The sequence below is a fragment of the Vanessa atalanta genome, chromosome 18, assembly GCF_905147765.1.
Source record: "Vanessa atalanta chromosome 18, ilVanAtal1.2, whole genome shotgun sequence".
Taxonomy (NCBI): Eukaryota; Metazoa; Arthropoda; class Insecta; order Lepidoptera; family Nymphalidae; genus Vanessa; species Vanessa atalanta.
In genome coordinates this window covers 5,065,128-5,080,955 of record NC_061888.1, presented here as the reverse complement: position 1 = coordinate 5,080,955, position 15,828 = coordinate 5,065,128, and the positions used below count along the sequence as shown (strand labels likewise).

The 15,828-nt window shown below is 30.1% G+C and overlaps 2 protein-coding genes across 2 annotated transcripts in view; one reads left to right on the top strand and one right to left on the bottom strand.

Annotated features, from left to right (window-relative positions):
• LOC125071042 (RNA helicase aquarius) overlaps positions 1 to 15,828 on the top strand; it is a 76,584-nt gene that overhangs the window by 10,879 nt on the left and 49,877 nt on the right. The gene's annotated exons all lie outside the window — the stretch shown is intronic.
• LOC125071044 (probable G-protein coupled receptor Mth-like 3) lies at positions 36 to 12,946 on the bottom strand. The gene is made up of 9 exons (XM_047681102.1): positions 12,747 to 12,946; positions 4,325 to 4,551; positions 3,703 to 3,891; positions 3,093 to 3,208; positions 2,726 to 2,804; positions 2,187 to 2,350; positions 1,657 to 1,801; positions 470 to 562; positions 36 to 378 (listed from the first exon to the last, which is right to left on the bottom strand). The coding sequence occupies exons 1-9, from the start codon at positions 12,750 to 12,752 to the stop codon at positions 171 to 173; spliced, it is 1,227 nt and encodes a 408-aa protein (XP_047537058.1). The 5' UTR covers positions 12,753 to 12,946; the 3' UTR covers positions 36 to 170.

Below are 15,828 nucleotides of genomic sequence, written 5' to 3'. Positions count from 1 at the left end.
AATTATATTGTGATAATGTTTACTAGTTAAGATTTATTTTACAATATTTTACATACTGAGTATTGCACTGAGCTAATAAATTATATTATCTGTTTTATACCAGCTGAATCCTGGCAAGAAATTAAATTAAAAAAATAAGATTCTATATTTAATATTTCTAAGTCCTTCTTTTAATTGAGCCTGACTTCTACAGTATCATCGGCTAGAATTTGCTGGTCATCATTATCGTCGTGGGGACTTAGTTTTTCGGCTAATGGGCGGGTTATGCACAAGCAGCAGTTCTCGCTAGCCAATCCTTGTATGGCTCGCCTTCTGAACACCACCAATATCAAAAATATTACCACTCCTTGGAGGCAATTAAACGTGTCCATTATTTTCCTAAAATTAAACAAAAGTTTATTACATTAAAACTAAACATGTTACATTTTATGACGAAGATAATAAATTATATGAATTTCTTTTGAATTACCAAATAATGTGTTCTGCACCGTGTGCAAAGCTGGCAATTTCAAAAATCCAAGATATTCCCATAACGAGGAAAAGTTTAAGGGAAACGAGGAACCTGAAAACATATACCAATATTAAAATCTATTCAATTCGTTTTGTCTGTATTAACGATTCACATAACGCAGTAACAAATGGTATCTTATCACGACCGATAAGGGAGCCGGTACCTATTTTTAATTAAATTCAATTGTTTTATAATTTTGTGCTCGCTTAATTATTCTACATTTTCATATAAGATAACTTATCGCATGCAAAATATATTCCTATATCGTAATTATTCAATTGACATTACCGATACTTAATGTTGGTTTACTAATAAATAGTGATTTTTACTCTTCTCGAAAAAACAAACCTAACCTATCTCATATTTATGCTTAACAATAACTACTTTGTAAAAACGATATATGTAAGTAGGTATAAAATTTTAACAAAAGGTTCATTTTTTCATTTGTCTCTTGGCCACCTTGGGAATAAAAAATGTTTTTCTTTCCATTCCCTTGCTAAAAAAACTTATCTTTTTTTGTGTCACATTTTTTTTATAACATGTAACCTTTGTCGAAGGTTCTGACAATTGAAAAAAAACTTTGTACTCTATGATTAATGGCGGGGTTTCGAATTTCGATATTTAAAATATTATCTGTATTCTTAAAATATATTGCGTGGTAACTTTGTGATATTTATACTACTTATACTTTTAATTTATTTTCCGCCCATGGCTTTATTATTAATATATATATTTATTTATATGTTAACTTAATTCCCTAATTGTTACGGTGATTAATTTGCATAATGTGTATCAAATGCCTATTCATAAGTTAATCAATACGATAGCGATATGACAAATCATCATAATTATAATTAATATATGTAAATTCAGTGTCAGCATTATTGAACTATTAAAAAGAAATGTATCGCAGTACCAGGATGTTTTATTCGGTTTTTATTTGTTTTTCGAAACTTACGCACTCCTTACGTTTTGTTTTATAATCTAGGTATAATACATTAAATAATCAACATAATCTGTAATATCTTTTGAATAAGCCATTTCATGCACATATCTAAAACTAATCCTTAACAATTAGGAAATGTTATGCACTCCATCCGCCTTTAGTTTTACAATCTGAGGTATTATGTTAAATATAATCTTACTTGTGCTTAAGATTATTTAGCTTGTTCACTTCGTATTTTCTGGTGTGCCTCCATAAACTAATCGATGACATAACAAATAGGATAACATTCACTGCAATAAGAATGGCTATCGGACCGTAGAAAAATATCCATGTTTCAGTACGACCTGAAAATAATTATATAATGAATACACTTATAATATACAATCATGCACTCATGTATACTTTAGTCAAGTGGACTAACAAGCAGCTTCGAATCGTATTTATACATGTTTATCATGCTAATTAAACGTGTTTCTGGTTTGAGATGTTAATTGGATCGAAATTATTTTTGTACTAAAATACAGTTTGTCTATTCACTGAAAAATTTTTTTTAAGAACTTATAAGATTTAATTCCTTTGATCTTTTTTGAGGTATATCATAGAGCATTTTTTTCGTATACGAATGTATTCATACAATGAACAAGTTTTTCTTTCTAGTTTAATGACATTTCGCAATATGAGATCATTATCACGGAGCGATTGAGCATTAAGATCATCAATACTCCTTACCGTTGAACCAGCAACTGTTGTCGCCGATGCCTGGCTTGTAGTGATTACCCTCCGCGAAGTTTGTAATGAGTGCAACGATCAGGAAGAAAATCGTGCAGCCCCAGGCATAGCAATTGTATATGAAATATTGTTTCTTCTCAGTTTTCTTTAAATAACTCGCATCTCTGTAGATAATAAAGTAAAATAAAAACATGTGCGTCTCGGGACGCCCGACAGAAGCGATAACTTAAACTAGTCGCTGCTGCATGCGTAAGAGAAAGGGAAGCCAGGCAGGCGCCGTAACGCGTTACGTAACGAAGCGGTTTACCCTCCCATAAGAAGGTATCATTTTAATATGTTATGATTTGATATCTTTTTAGTAATTTATAGCGGACGGTGTCAACTCAGTTATGAACTTATGAATTAGGGATTAAGTACATTTCAACTAAAATATTCTTAAATCGTTCAGTAATTTATATGAAATTTTATATTAAAGAGAGGAAATTATTTTGTTGTATGATATTTAAGTTAAATAAAAATAGTTCTTAAATACAACTTACTCTACAGTTCTGTACATGTTTATGCTTATCACATTCATCCAGAAGAATGTAGCCATCATCCAGAAGTAGACGAGAAAACCTTAAGGGAAAAAAAATAACTTCAAACTATACTAAAATCATAGTTACTATATCATATTATTATACTGAGTATCGTCAAGTGTCCCCGAGTTTTCGTGTTCTAAAAACATCGCCATGAAACTGTATCCTGTATTGATTGTAAGCTGGAATAGCCTTCAAATCTCATGGGCTATTGTATGTATTGTATTACATGTATTTTGTTCAAATAATCCTTTTAAATATAATCCAAAATATTTATTTATGATATGTAATATGGTAAATAATTTAAACATTAAAAATTTTCATTTACCTGATATAGTGCATATTTCGCCACTGAACCCTGGACTGAGTTGTAAAACTCCCAGCGATAAGAATCCAAGGGCCATGCTGGCACACATGCACATATAACACACGCCCTGGAGATCCCTGCGGAGATAAAATTATCATTTAGTTGTGCTTTTAATTATTTTTATATTAATTATTTTATGACCATCCTAGAAACGAACTCTTCACGTATTTTAATTTAAAATATTATTTCTAGCGCAAAAAAAAAAGATTATTTATTCCAATTATGTAAGTAATAATTTTCTGTTAGGTGAAATAGGGCTTAGAACATCTTGTACCTATTTGGTTTATTTTTTTATCGATGACAACTGGAATTTTTGTGTAGTTTTAAAAAGGAATAACTAGTATGAATGGTCATAATCTTATTTCCCTTAATAAATAACATGCTATCGGCCCTACTATCATATTATCGTAAGTCGATATTTAACCTTTTACGATCGGATTAAGTACCAAAATTACTTCATAAAGAATTACTTTGCTGTTAATATTGAAAATAACAAATAATCTGTTTAAAACATTCCACACACGGAGTCAGCCTTGTAAGAGTTTAGATATAAATAAAATAACACGTTTACCTCATTTGCGGCATATACATGTAAACCGCGAATGTGGCGAGGAGGAATAATACAGAAATAAGCGTAAGGACCCCTCCCGTCTCGATGTTATTGCTTCTCGATTTGATCTCCTCGAAGCACACAACCGCCACTGGAATTGTGCCCAGATTGGGATCACTGGTATTCTTATACATTTTGCCAAGACAGTATCTGAAAATAAGAAATTTTATTAAATTCTTTTCATTTTAATAATAATCATAACTTTGACGTTTAACACATTGTTGTTTAAATAGCTTTATTACCAGAGATTTTTGTAAATGGGTTAATTTATCACAGCACTAATAGTAATGTTGACAGATGGAACTTTAATTTAACACTGAATTACAAAATGGTATTGAATTCCCGCAATTTTTCTCCATCGTATGAGTAATAAACGTTAACCCATACAATAACATATATAATATTATTATATTCATATACTATATATGTACAAATATTATTTATGAATTGCAAAATTTTATTTTAGCAATTAAATATATGATTAATTTGACTGGACTGAGCTTTTTAAATTATAACAAAATTTTATATTCTATAACGGCCTGTACTTATATTACGGTTGTGTTATTTTAGTGCAGGTACTTACAAACTAGGATCCTCTACAAACACATAGCTTGGAGAATCCTGCGTGGACACTTTGTAGCCATTTAAGATGACGTCTTTGAGCAGCATGTGTCCGAGGGTGCAATGCATGTTGATCTTCGAAGTGGCGTTCCCACAGAACCCTCGTGGCCGAATAATCTCATCGTTGACACAGCAGGGATTGGTCGAAAGAGCCAATCCGATCAAAGAAAATAGTAAAATAATTGTCTCCTGCAAATAACATTTATATAAATAAAAACTGAGTAATAATTAAAAAAATACTATTATTATAGAACTTTAGATAGCTACTTTGCGCGGTTTCACACAAACACACATACATTACAAACATACATTACTACTCCTCTCCGCGCTACTTAACATTATGTTATATAATAAATAATAATATATCTAACGTATTATGATTTTTCAAATTCAACTGTAGGATCTTCTGATTAGCTCGTTCAAACAAACAATCATTTTCGCTTAATAATATTAGTATATAGATTAGCTGTTTTTAAAACTCGTATTCAATATACTAATCATGATTTTAAGTGAACAAAAAATAAGTATCAAATACTATCTGTCCCGCCTCACGGGTCACAGAATGTATTACTTTAGATATAAATGTACAACTAATTGTCTGTTGCGTCAGTATCATTCACCGCAGAATCCGGTTGCAAGTACATCGAGTTTATTGAACCATATTTATTTATAAACTCATTAACTAAATAATAATTGTCTGATCTGAACTGATCATTCATTATCCCTCATTTATAACACGTAAAGCGAACGAGAGAACGAGAACGAGAAACTCGATCGAAATTCGAATGTTAACTTCCGACATTGAATATGTTCTGTCAACAATTATGATGAAATAAAAGTGTTAATATCACTAAATAATTCGATTTTCAAATTTATCAACAGTTTTTTTTATTTATAACTTGTAAGAAAAACTGTTTCTTATTTAATTTCTGATTAACTTATGAATTTTGAAACAATTCATAAATTCGTTTTTATTTGATTACAAACATTTAAGAAAAAGTGATGTTTACTTTTACTTGATTCTAAAACGAGTTATATCGTAAGAGACTTCTAAGTTGTTATTCCCTTTAGCGATTTGTTTCAAATTCTTAAATAATATTATGAATGAGAAAGTGAGATTGTTGGTTACGCTTTCAAGTCTTAACTACTCAACCGATTATCATGAAAACTTTCAGACACGTTATCAACAGTGCAGAAAAAGACCTAACATCCCCTTACCCTCCCAGGCCCCATCACATGGGCGAAACCTGAGACGGAAACTATATATTTATTGATTCAAAAACTTAATTGATCACCACAAAGTAAATGGAACTTTTGTTCGGACTTAATGCCTGAAGGTATTCTCTGCCAATCAACCTTTTGGTCAAACAGAAAACCATAAAGGCTGTAATTAATGATTGACAATATATATAGTTACTGATATATCAATACTAAACGTCGGATATGACGTTCTTTCGGGATAACTCGACGTAATAGTTTGGTTGTAAAAGTAGTTCATAGTATTGCATTATACATTCGAGAATTAATAATACGTCACAGATAGAGCAAACTTTCTTTAATGATATACGATTTACTATAAAATCTTCAGACTTGTTTTTTATCAGGAAATAGTAACGATCGGTTTAATGACATAGGAGAACATTAATGAAGTTGTGTCGAAATCATTCATTGGATTAACTGGCGAGAACAAGATTCAAGTTCGTTAGTGTAATTGTATTTATAAAGATTTTATAATCTTTTTTACCGGAGTGAATAAGTAACGTTAATCCAATCTGAAGAATTTTATTATTTTTAATTATATAACAACCAATAAAATAAACTGTTACACGTATTTACAAAAATATTAAACGTGTTTGACCCTCTGGGTAAGCCCCGTTTTATCTTTGCATATGGTGGATGGTTTATATACATTTTGCATAATTTCAAACGACCCATACAGGTTTTCTCACGAGAGGTATTATGAACATTACACCTAAGGAGTGCTTGGCCGGATTGAAACCCGTCTTCTTCGGTTGAGATCCAAGTGTTCTATCTACTGTGCAAAATCTTAAAAATACTAATTAACAAATACCACACTCGACTTTTACAAAACAAATTTTAAAAATGTTTAAAACAATATGTATGTAGGTACTGATAATAGTGGTTCGGCCAGCTAATAAGACATAAAAGTAAACATATTATTATATATTTGTTCAAGTAACCGAGACTCAATTACAAAATTACGATAAAATTAAATTATGTTCGTAATGAAAGAATTATAAACAGAAATGAACACGCACTAAAATAGTACAGTATATTGCTTCAGCTTAAACTTAACAGCGTTGGTCCGCACCCTGCGGCTCAAGAATGCGCAACTTTTTCGCACTAGTGCGTAAATCAGTCAATATTCGCTTCAGTAAACAGGGATGCTGTTATTACGACGTACGTATACGACTACAAAACTACCCCATTATCCCTAAACGTTTTATTAAACTGACTACGAAGAGTGTAGTATAGATTTTAATGTGTAATTAACCTTTAAACTCCACGTGTAAAATATACAGTAAGTGCGGAATAATGTGATCTTTACAGTCCCTGACGCGAGCGAAATTCTGCGGACAATGATATTACATTTTTATCGACAAATCTTTCCTCTCCCTTCTAATGACATAATCATCCTTAAGGGTTTTGATTGAAATGTGTCCCAGGTATTGTTATTGAACTTTTGAGTCAATATCATAATCATTTGCACATTGCATTAATTTTTAAAACTTGTATTGTTTCAAGTCATTTATTACCAGCCAAAGCATGACTTATTTGAAGAATATTTTTTTAATTTTACCCGTGTGTTATAGTTTTTTTTTACAAGATATTTTTATTCGAAGACAATGCAGTTTTTATATTCGAAACCAATGCTACGTGATTTGTACTATTTATCATTTCATAGTCAGGTTCCAAGGTCTGAACCGTTTATCGAATAACGAATCCTAATCTGTTGCCTATATCGAATGATATATAAAATATATATATTTAGCCCTAATTGTTGATCCATATTTAAAAAAAAAAAGTTAATCAAATATTACATTGGTCTTTGATGACAGGCGTTATTGAATCACCAAGTGCGAGTATGGACAGAGAAAATAGGTCAGGTGGCAATCAGTGCTCGATAATGATATGTAAAGAGGGTAATTTTATTTTGCTCTTAGACAAAGGTCGAATCTCTTGTAGTGTGCGGTTCGCGAAATGTATATGGAGTACGCGTGTCTTACCTTGATGACAATTGCACGTGTATTTATTTTTGTTTCTTTTTCAGTGTGGATTGGTTTATAATGTTTGTTCTTTTTAATATAGCATTCCTGCTATTATTTTTAGTTAGATTTTAACAGTTATTACATATCTATAGCGTGGTTTATATTTGGTCTTCGTGCAAGATTGATCGGATTGCTTTACAAAAATAATATAAATTCCCTTATTCTTCTCCTTTTAAGACACACACACATACACGCACAGACATACAATAAAATACTAATTTTGTCGCTCATGGATTCACGTAATTTTCTATATTAAATACATAGCTGTCTAAATATAATATATTGCTGTTTTTTATATGTTACAATAAAGGTTATATTCGTGCAGGTCTAGAATTGGGTGTAACAATGATACTTCCCAATTTTAACATGAATTTGTAGTATATTCATTCGGTTAAATTACCATAAAGTGATTTATTTCATGATTCTTTCGCGTATTGCGTCAACTTAATATGTTATTATTATTATTTATTAATATTATTATATAATATTTTTATTATTTATTATTATATTAAGTTGACGTATTGTTATATGTATATCAATACATATAACAATACCCTTTGTATTCTGTGTTTTTTTTTCTCAATATACACCGCCATATAAATCGTATTTTTGTTGCATATTTCCTTTAAACGACCGAAATTAAAAAATAAAAGTAATAAAACTCGGAAAACGCGTATACATTAAATCCTAATAAAAAATAGCTTCCTAAAAGGTACCTACTTACTTAGATGGTTTGCAATACACACTTATATAACCTGTTCCTTATTGTTTATTATTTCAAAAGGAGAAACACTCGTCTACTAGTGGTGATTGCAGAGCTATAATTATAATTATAAATAAATTAAAATACATTAAAAATAATTATTACACAATAATTGTAAAAAAAGTGCCAGTGGTGACCACAAAACATCGGATGACACAGACCTAACTAAAACCGCCCGTCATATAAATAGGATTTTTACAAATTAGATTTAGTCATCAAGATAAACCTGTAATAGGTACATATACTGTATACGCATATATCGAATATGTTTGTTAGTAATACGCCAAACGATTCTTTGAATTCTTAAACAATATGTTTGTCAAATGGGGGAAAATAAAGTCGTCACAAGCGGATGACTAATTACAAATATTTATCGCAATGATTTCGCTCGATTGAAGTTAAAATCGTAAACTATGGTAATATTAGAAATCTATAAAAAATGACGTCTTCTTGTTGCGTTTCCGTTATTAAACCGATGAATTGCTTTTCATAACGTTTTCTATTTAGCTTTAGCCCAGGGTACTTATTATATGTATATATTAAAATGAACGAAGTCGCGGATTAATGTCAGTATTAAATAAAAATATAGAAAACAACTAGATAATAAGTATGACTGCTATATTATTTTATAAGTAACGAAGTTGTTTCGTTTCATTTATGATTTTAATATCTAATATATATCTACTTAGTATGATTCTCATATTATTACATTTTTTAATCAAATTACTATGAAATATTGCGAGTTTTCACTTGTTTTATATAAGAGAAAAACTTTTCGAGCTTCATTTTTAATTTTGTCGACGTCTTCAGGGCTTCTAATAAATTTTTTTAATTGGTTTTTAAAATCATATTAAAACATTTATTAATTAGGTATTGTAAACATCTAGTTAAGATAATTTGAAGTACAAACGACTCCATCTATCCATCCAAGTTCTCGTGCAATTGTCGCTCATATCGCACGAACAACTTTGTAATATTATTGTTTTGATTAATTTGCATAACTACAGAACTGCGTAAATGTATCGTCTCATATATAAAAAAATAAATAAGAAATAAAAATCATACAAAAAAATGACAAGGAATAATTATTTTTTATTTTTACATTAACATATTTTATTTGAATTAACCGCGTCATATGATTTCCTTCTTAATGTCAATCCTACCTAGTATATAAATCAGCGAAATATCACTCATCATGGATTTCCGAAACTATAGTACCGATTGACTTGAAATTCAGCATAACTCAACTCCTACTCCTAGTACTACTACTCCTTACAGCACTTAAACGCTCACTAAGAAAGGAATTTTGGAAATTTCAACTTCAAGGGGTGGGGAAGTGGGGGGGTATCTGTGTATTAATATCACCCGTTCGATGTCTGGACAAAGATTAGTTATATATAAATGCAATAGACTACCTTACATTGGACCCCCTTTCCCCTTACAAGCGAAGTTGCGTTCGGAAGAAGTATGTTTATAGGTTCATTCGACAGTTAATTTTGCTATAAATGTTCGAGACGATAAATAAAACATCGCTGAAATGTTTTTTGTGCAACGGCGCCATAAACGATAACAAGGCTATCGCAGTGTCACGTTCAGAAGAAATGAAAATCTTAATAGGCATCTTCTTCTCACTAAATATTATTTGTATTACAAACACAATAATGTCACTTCAGCTTATCGTTTCGTCGTTCTCGTGGCTAATTTAGATGGCTCACTGAGGTCTTGGATTTTATTTGTTAGAATTTGGAAGATCTCGTGCTTCGGAAAACATGTAAAGCTGTTTATCTTGTGCCTGGATCTCTCTAATATCGTGCCAGATCGCCGTCCTATGAGATTATGAGAGTAACAAAATAGTGTTATAGTTCACGTCAGCGCCGTATCTCCTGCGAAGTAGTATAGTCCTCGACATTGGACGCCGTAGTCGGTCAAGATTTTTTCAATTACTTTTTAAAAAGTTCAATTTAAAATGTATGGAAATGAGAGCACTATCGATGCGTTCTGTTACAGGATTAAATTTAATCTAAAGCTGAATCAAAAGCTACCACCGGTTTGGAATGTAGATTCTACTGAAAGGAACCGACAAGTGACTCAAGTTAGCCTTTTTTCTCGAATGAAATATATAGCAATATATAATTAAATTTATATGCCCTGTATGTATTGTGTAATTCTCATAAAAAGTTGGTAATATTTTATTTATATAAAATTTAAGGAATATATTATTAGCCAAAATTAAAGTTAATCTTATAGCAGAGCGAAACTATTTCAATTATAAAAAATATATACATATATAAATATTATCTGCACGTTTGTACGTCTTTCAATATTCATTGTAATTGTTGTATCTTAATTATAAACGAGTTAGTTTGTTAATTTGTTTGTTTCTTACGACTTTAAGTCGTATCTACTAAACCGAATCATCATTAAATTCTGCATCCTCGCTGTCAGGGTCCAAAAAAGAACCTAGCATAGAAACACCCACCCTCTGTGTCCTAGTGATGCTTACATACAAGTACATAAGCCTATAAGCTTACTTAATAAAAAACCTGTCTTATGTATCTTTCAAATCGGACTATTGAATTATGAGATTAAAGCTTTCAAACAACAAACTCTTTAGCTTTTTATATAAGCATAAAAATTTATATAGTACACTTTTACTTATTTTCAATTTTTATTAAAGTGGCTTTTCATGTGTTATTTTAGTACTAATAATACATTATAAAAAATAATAAGTAGTTAATTAAATCTAATAAATTTGCATTATATGATATTAGGAAGTTAATATTTCTAAATCTCAATATCGTTAAACATCGTCAAAGTATTTTCTTTAATTATGCAAATAACTGATTCAATTTTTTTTACATATGTGATATAAAATAAAAATAAAAGATTTAAATTTTTATATGCAAATATTTTGAGTCGTCTTAAAACTGGATTTCGATTCACGTAGCTTTATTCTAAGACTGGTTTTTTGATATTGGCTTTGTTATTTACCGTAAAATGATACGCGATATAAAGTAAACCATCCTGATATGATCTCGCAAGTTCCTAGTCGTATTAATATTTATTAAAAACAGCTTAGACTTATGGTATAATAGACAGATGTTACTACCGTATATCTAATATTGAAATATTTCATCGTAACAAATATACTATTACATTATGACACACTATTTAAAAAAAAAAAAACAAATAAATTATTGCACAAATTTAAAGTTTACGAAATTTCAAGTTTTGAACAGAACTATAATTATATTATGAAATTTAAATAAACAAATAAACTTAAAGGTGAAGTATGACGACTATTCTTTATTCGACGATAAATAATCTACTACCTATAATCGAACAAAATGTTTATACTTATGTGATTTTGTTGAGGTTGTAATGAGTTTTCATATGTTTTTAAATGAGATATGAATGTGTGTTAAGTTCACAAAGTTCAATATTTCTTTGTGCTACTTTGCAAATATAAATATATTACAACGTAGGTACATTCGTTTAGTTCTTTGTTTTTATTTTGTATGACGATCATGTTCACGTTGTCATGTAAAGGTAATATAATTTATTACATGATATATCGAATTTCTATTCGAAACTGCACTGCAAACAATTATTGTACAAGTATTACTTAATAATATTTGTTTGATATAAACTATTATCCATTAATTCGAAATTGGATCGTATGCTATCATACTATTGTGATATTTTTTTATAATGTCCGGACATTATCTTTACAATTAGTTTGTTTTCGATTACATATCATAAAAAGGTCATGTCTGTTTTATGTTATTTTTTAAAATTGTATATTATATTAAGATAGAGTTACATTCATGTTTGAAATGAATAAAAAAGAAAAATTGAAATCGTAGAAAATTATAAATGATGATGATGAAATTTGAAATTAAAATATTTATTTAATTATTTCATATTATTCATAAATCGTGTATGGTGTTTAAAAATAATTTTAAACAAGGGAATCGCACACACAATTCAAAACCCAACAAGGAGATAATATAGTCGTATCAGCTATGATACTAGACTAGTGCTACTTATCTATCGACTGCCGCACCGTACGAACAAAACCGCCTCATTTAAAACACTTTTATTTTCATTAATTTTCATTTTGGTCGCTAATGCAATAAATAACGGATATAGATTTGAATTCTCTGGAAATTTAATCTTACAATCAATAAAACAAAACTACCCTCTCATAATTTGTCTACAATACACGCTCACTACTTACTTATTTAAAGCAATAACGCTTAAAACCGTTCTCGTTTATATATAATTTATTAAAAATATATGTAAACTGTTTTTATTAAAATAATCCTTACCTTCATGGTAATATTTTATCGCGAAAAACAGTTTATCAGGACACTTTTGCAACGCGACATGCGCCGAATCACTTCACCCTACGACTGGCGTCAAAGGGGCGTTAATTATCTGCGATCGTATTGCTTTTGAAATGAAATCGTTTCTAGATATCCGATGCCAGCACGAGATGCGCGTGCGCCGCCGCCGCTGTCACCGACTGAGTAAACAAGTTCCTTTTACATGCCAGGAGCCGGTTCCTTTGTAAGGGCTATGTTAATTGGGTCATAATTTAACCTTTCGCTAAAATACACAAGAATTTCTATTTTCAGAAACGTGTGACTTTTTTTATCCGGCGTATCATCAGTAAATAAAATCTTTAACGTTTCAAATTATAAAGAATCATAGCAAAAAATTACAAATGAAGGTTCTTTTTTAAAATTGTTAAACATTTAATTTTTTTTTAAATTACGTCTGTTTTATATTATCACGGCTCAACTATTGATCAATAAATAAACGTTTTATTTTGAATTTAATTAGCGTTAACTTCGAATAAATGTAATACGTGATAACGATATTTGGTGCGTGAAATCATTGGTCAAAGGCCAAAGCCCAGTCGGCTTTTCCTAGTCGGGTTAATATGCTGATTTCTGAAATGAGTCTTTTTATATTATTAAATATTCATGCTAGTTACCAAATTAAAAAAGTTATTAAAATTATATCAAACATATGCTTATTATGTTGTTAAATTTTTATTACATGCTCATCAACCTTAGTATTCCAAAAAGAGGGATTCTGTGTTTTGTTGTAAGGTCCATAAACAATAGCCTTTTTTATTATTTTTCTTCTGGGAAGGATGATGTAAACATATATATATCAAATTATAAGATACCGCACTTAAACATACTCGTAATTTTACTGATTTATTATTATTATACATAACGATGAACTAAGAGGGACGAGTTTATTTTGATTTAAAGGCAATGTACATCGACTATTATTTATCTAAGTACGAAAATTGAAAGAACTACGTTATTTAAGACATCATTATCTTAAGTAATCCAAATTGAAAGTAATTGCTATAAATCATATTAATTTATACTAAGATAGTATAGGTAAAGCTTAGTAGTTGGTATTTTGTGTAAACGCGGTAATCTACCATTCCGATTTGAAGTCTGCGTTAGAAAGACCAGTTATGTAGTCTATAGATACACTATAATATAACATTGCGCTACGTCTTTACTTGGGGGCTGAGAGCAAGCCCGGGCTGAGTATGTAGCACCCACACATCATATATTATTACGACAATACTTGCTATAATTTTATTGTGTTCGGTTGGAAGGGTTAATAAGCCAGTGTAACTACAGGAACAGGGGACATAACATATTAGTTTCCTAGGTTGGTGGCGAATCGGTTATGTAAATGAATATTTATAACGCTGCCAATGTTTATGAGCGGTGGTGACCACTTAACATCAGGTAGCCCATATGCAAGGTAAAATAAAAATAAAACATACGAGTCACGGGGACGTAGCAGTGATATTTCATGTGAGAGAAACCGCACGGAGCAGCTAGTAATCAACATTGTCTATATACTATATTTAACTGAGTAAGTTGTGTGTATTTATGAAAAATTTCACTCGTCTAAACGGAGTTAGAATTAAAACAAATTGGTCTGAACTTACCATACTACAAATTTGTATAAAAAAAAATGCGACCTCCATCCTTTTCATTAAAAAAAAGTACTAAGTTAATAACCGTTATTATTGCTTATTGAGATATAGCTGATTAATAAAAAAAGGGTGAAAAAAAAAAACGAAAATTCTTCTTTGCGGCGAGTTTGTTATGTGAAGTTGTAATTTTAAATATTTTATCATAATATAAAAATACGCATACAACGGTATTCATTAGGATGTTTTTTTTATGACGTGTATCATTCATTTGCATTACAGATAACTTGACGTGATACAGTCCTGTCTTTTTGTAATTAGTTCTCTTCTGTATGGTAAAATGTCCTGAAGATGGTTCAGATGTGTGTTAGAAAAATAATCAGTACGATATATGCGAAGAAAAATGGAATTCCATTCACCTATAAACAAGGAGAAAAAATAACATTGGAATATAATGAAATGACAATAAATAAAATTGTTATTAAAATTCCCCGTGAATTAAAACAATAACAAAAAAATAAGTTTAAATAACTTTATTTAAAACCGAATATAGTAAATAATAGAAAGAGACGGAGAGAAAAATAAAAAAGGTCATCTGGATGTATAACCCTTTTTTACTTACGTGACGATTTCTGCCAGTTCACTCCTCTAACCCAAAAATATTATCCGTCCTGAAATACAATATATGTATACTAATTTTCAATGCGAAATAATAACAGTAAGAGCTGCAGCGCCATCTAGTGACGAGTTACAAAAAATTATAAAATCTTCTTCATGAAAAAAAATGTAGGTAATTTGTGTGCCAACTTTCAAATCAGCTAACGTCAAAAAGATACGCCGACATGCATTTTTAAATACAAAGATTTATACATATGTATGTATGTATATATGTATAATTTTATTTGTTTAAACAAATTTCAAATACTTATATAACCTTAATAAAACTGCGAGACGTATAGTTGGTATTGATATTTATACGTCTATTATTTGGCCTTCGCTAATCGAGCGTGTCTACCGTTTAAGCAATCTCAATAATATTACTAATATTGATTTAAAACTTGCCGTTTAATAGATAAAGTCGATAATTCTATTATTAAATGTACACAGGAAGATTTAATCGGATTAGATTATTTATTTCGGTGGCCTAATGAATACTGATTACATCGTTGCTACGTAGGTAGGTACATACTGCATCTTACGATCGAAGAAGTAAAGATAGAAAAAGATAGATTGACTAATATCAATTCTGTACATCAACTATAACCAGTCATTGATCTTTATAAATCAAAATCATAATATACTTTATTCAAGTAGACTTTTACAAGCAATTTTGAATCGTCATTTAAAACACTATATTTATTGAAGTTACAACCGGTTCGGAATGCAATTTCTACCGAGAAGAACCGGCAAGAAACTCAGTAGTTATTTCTTTTCAA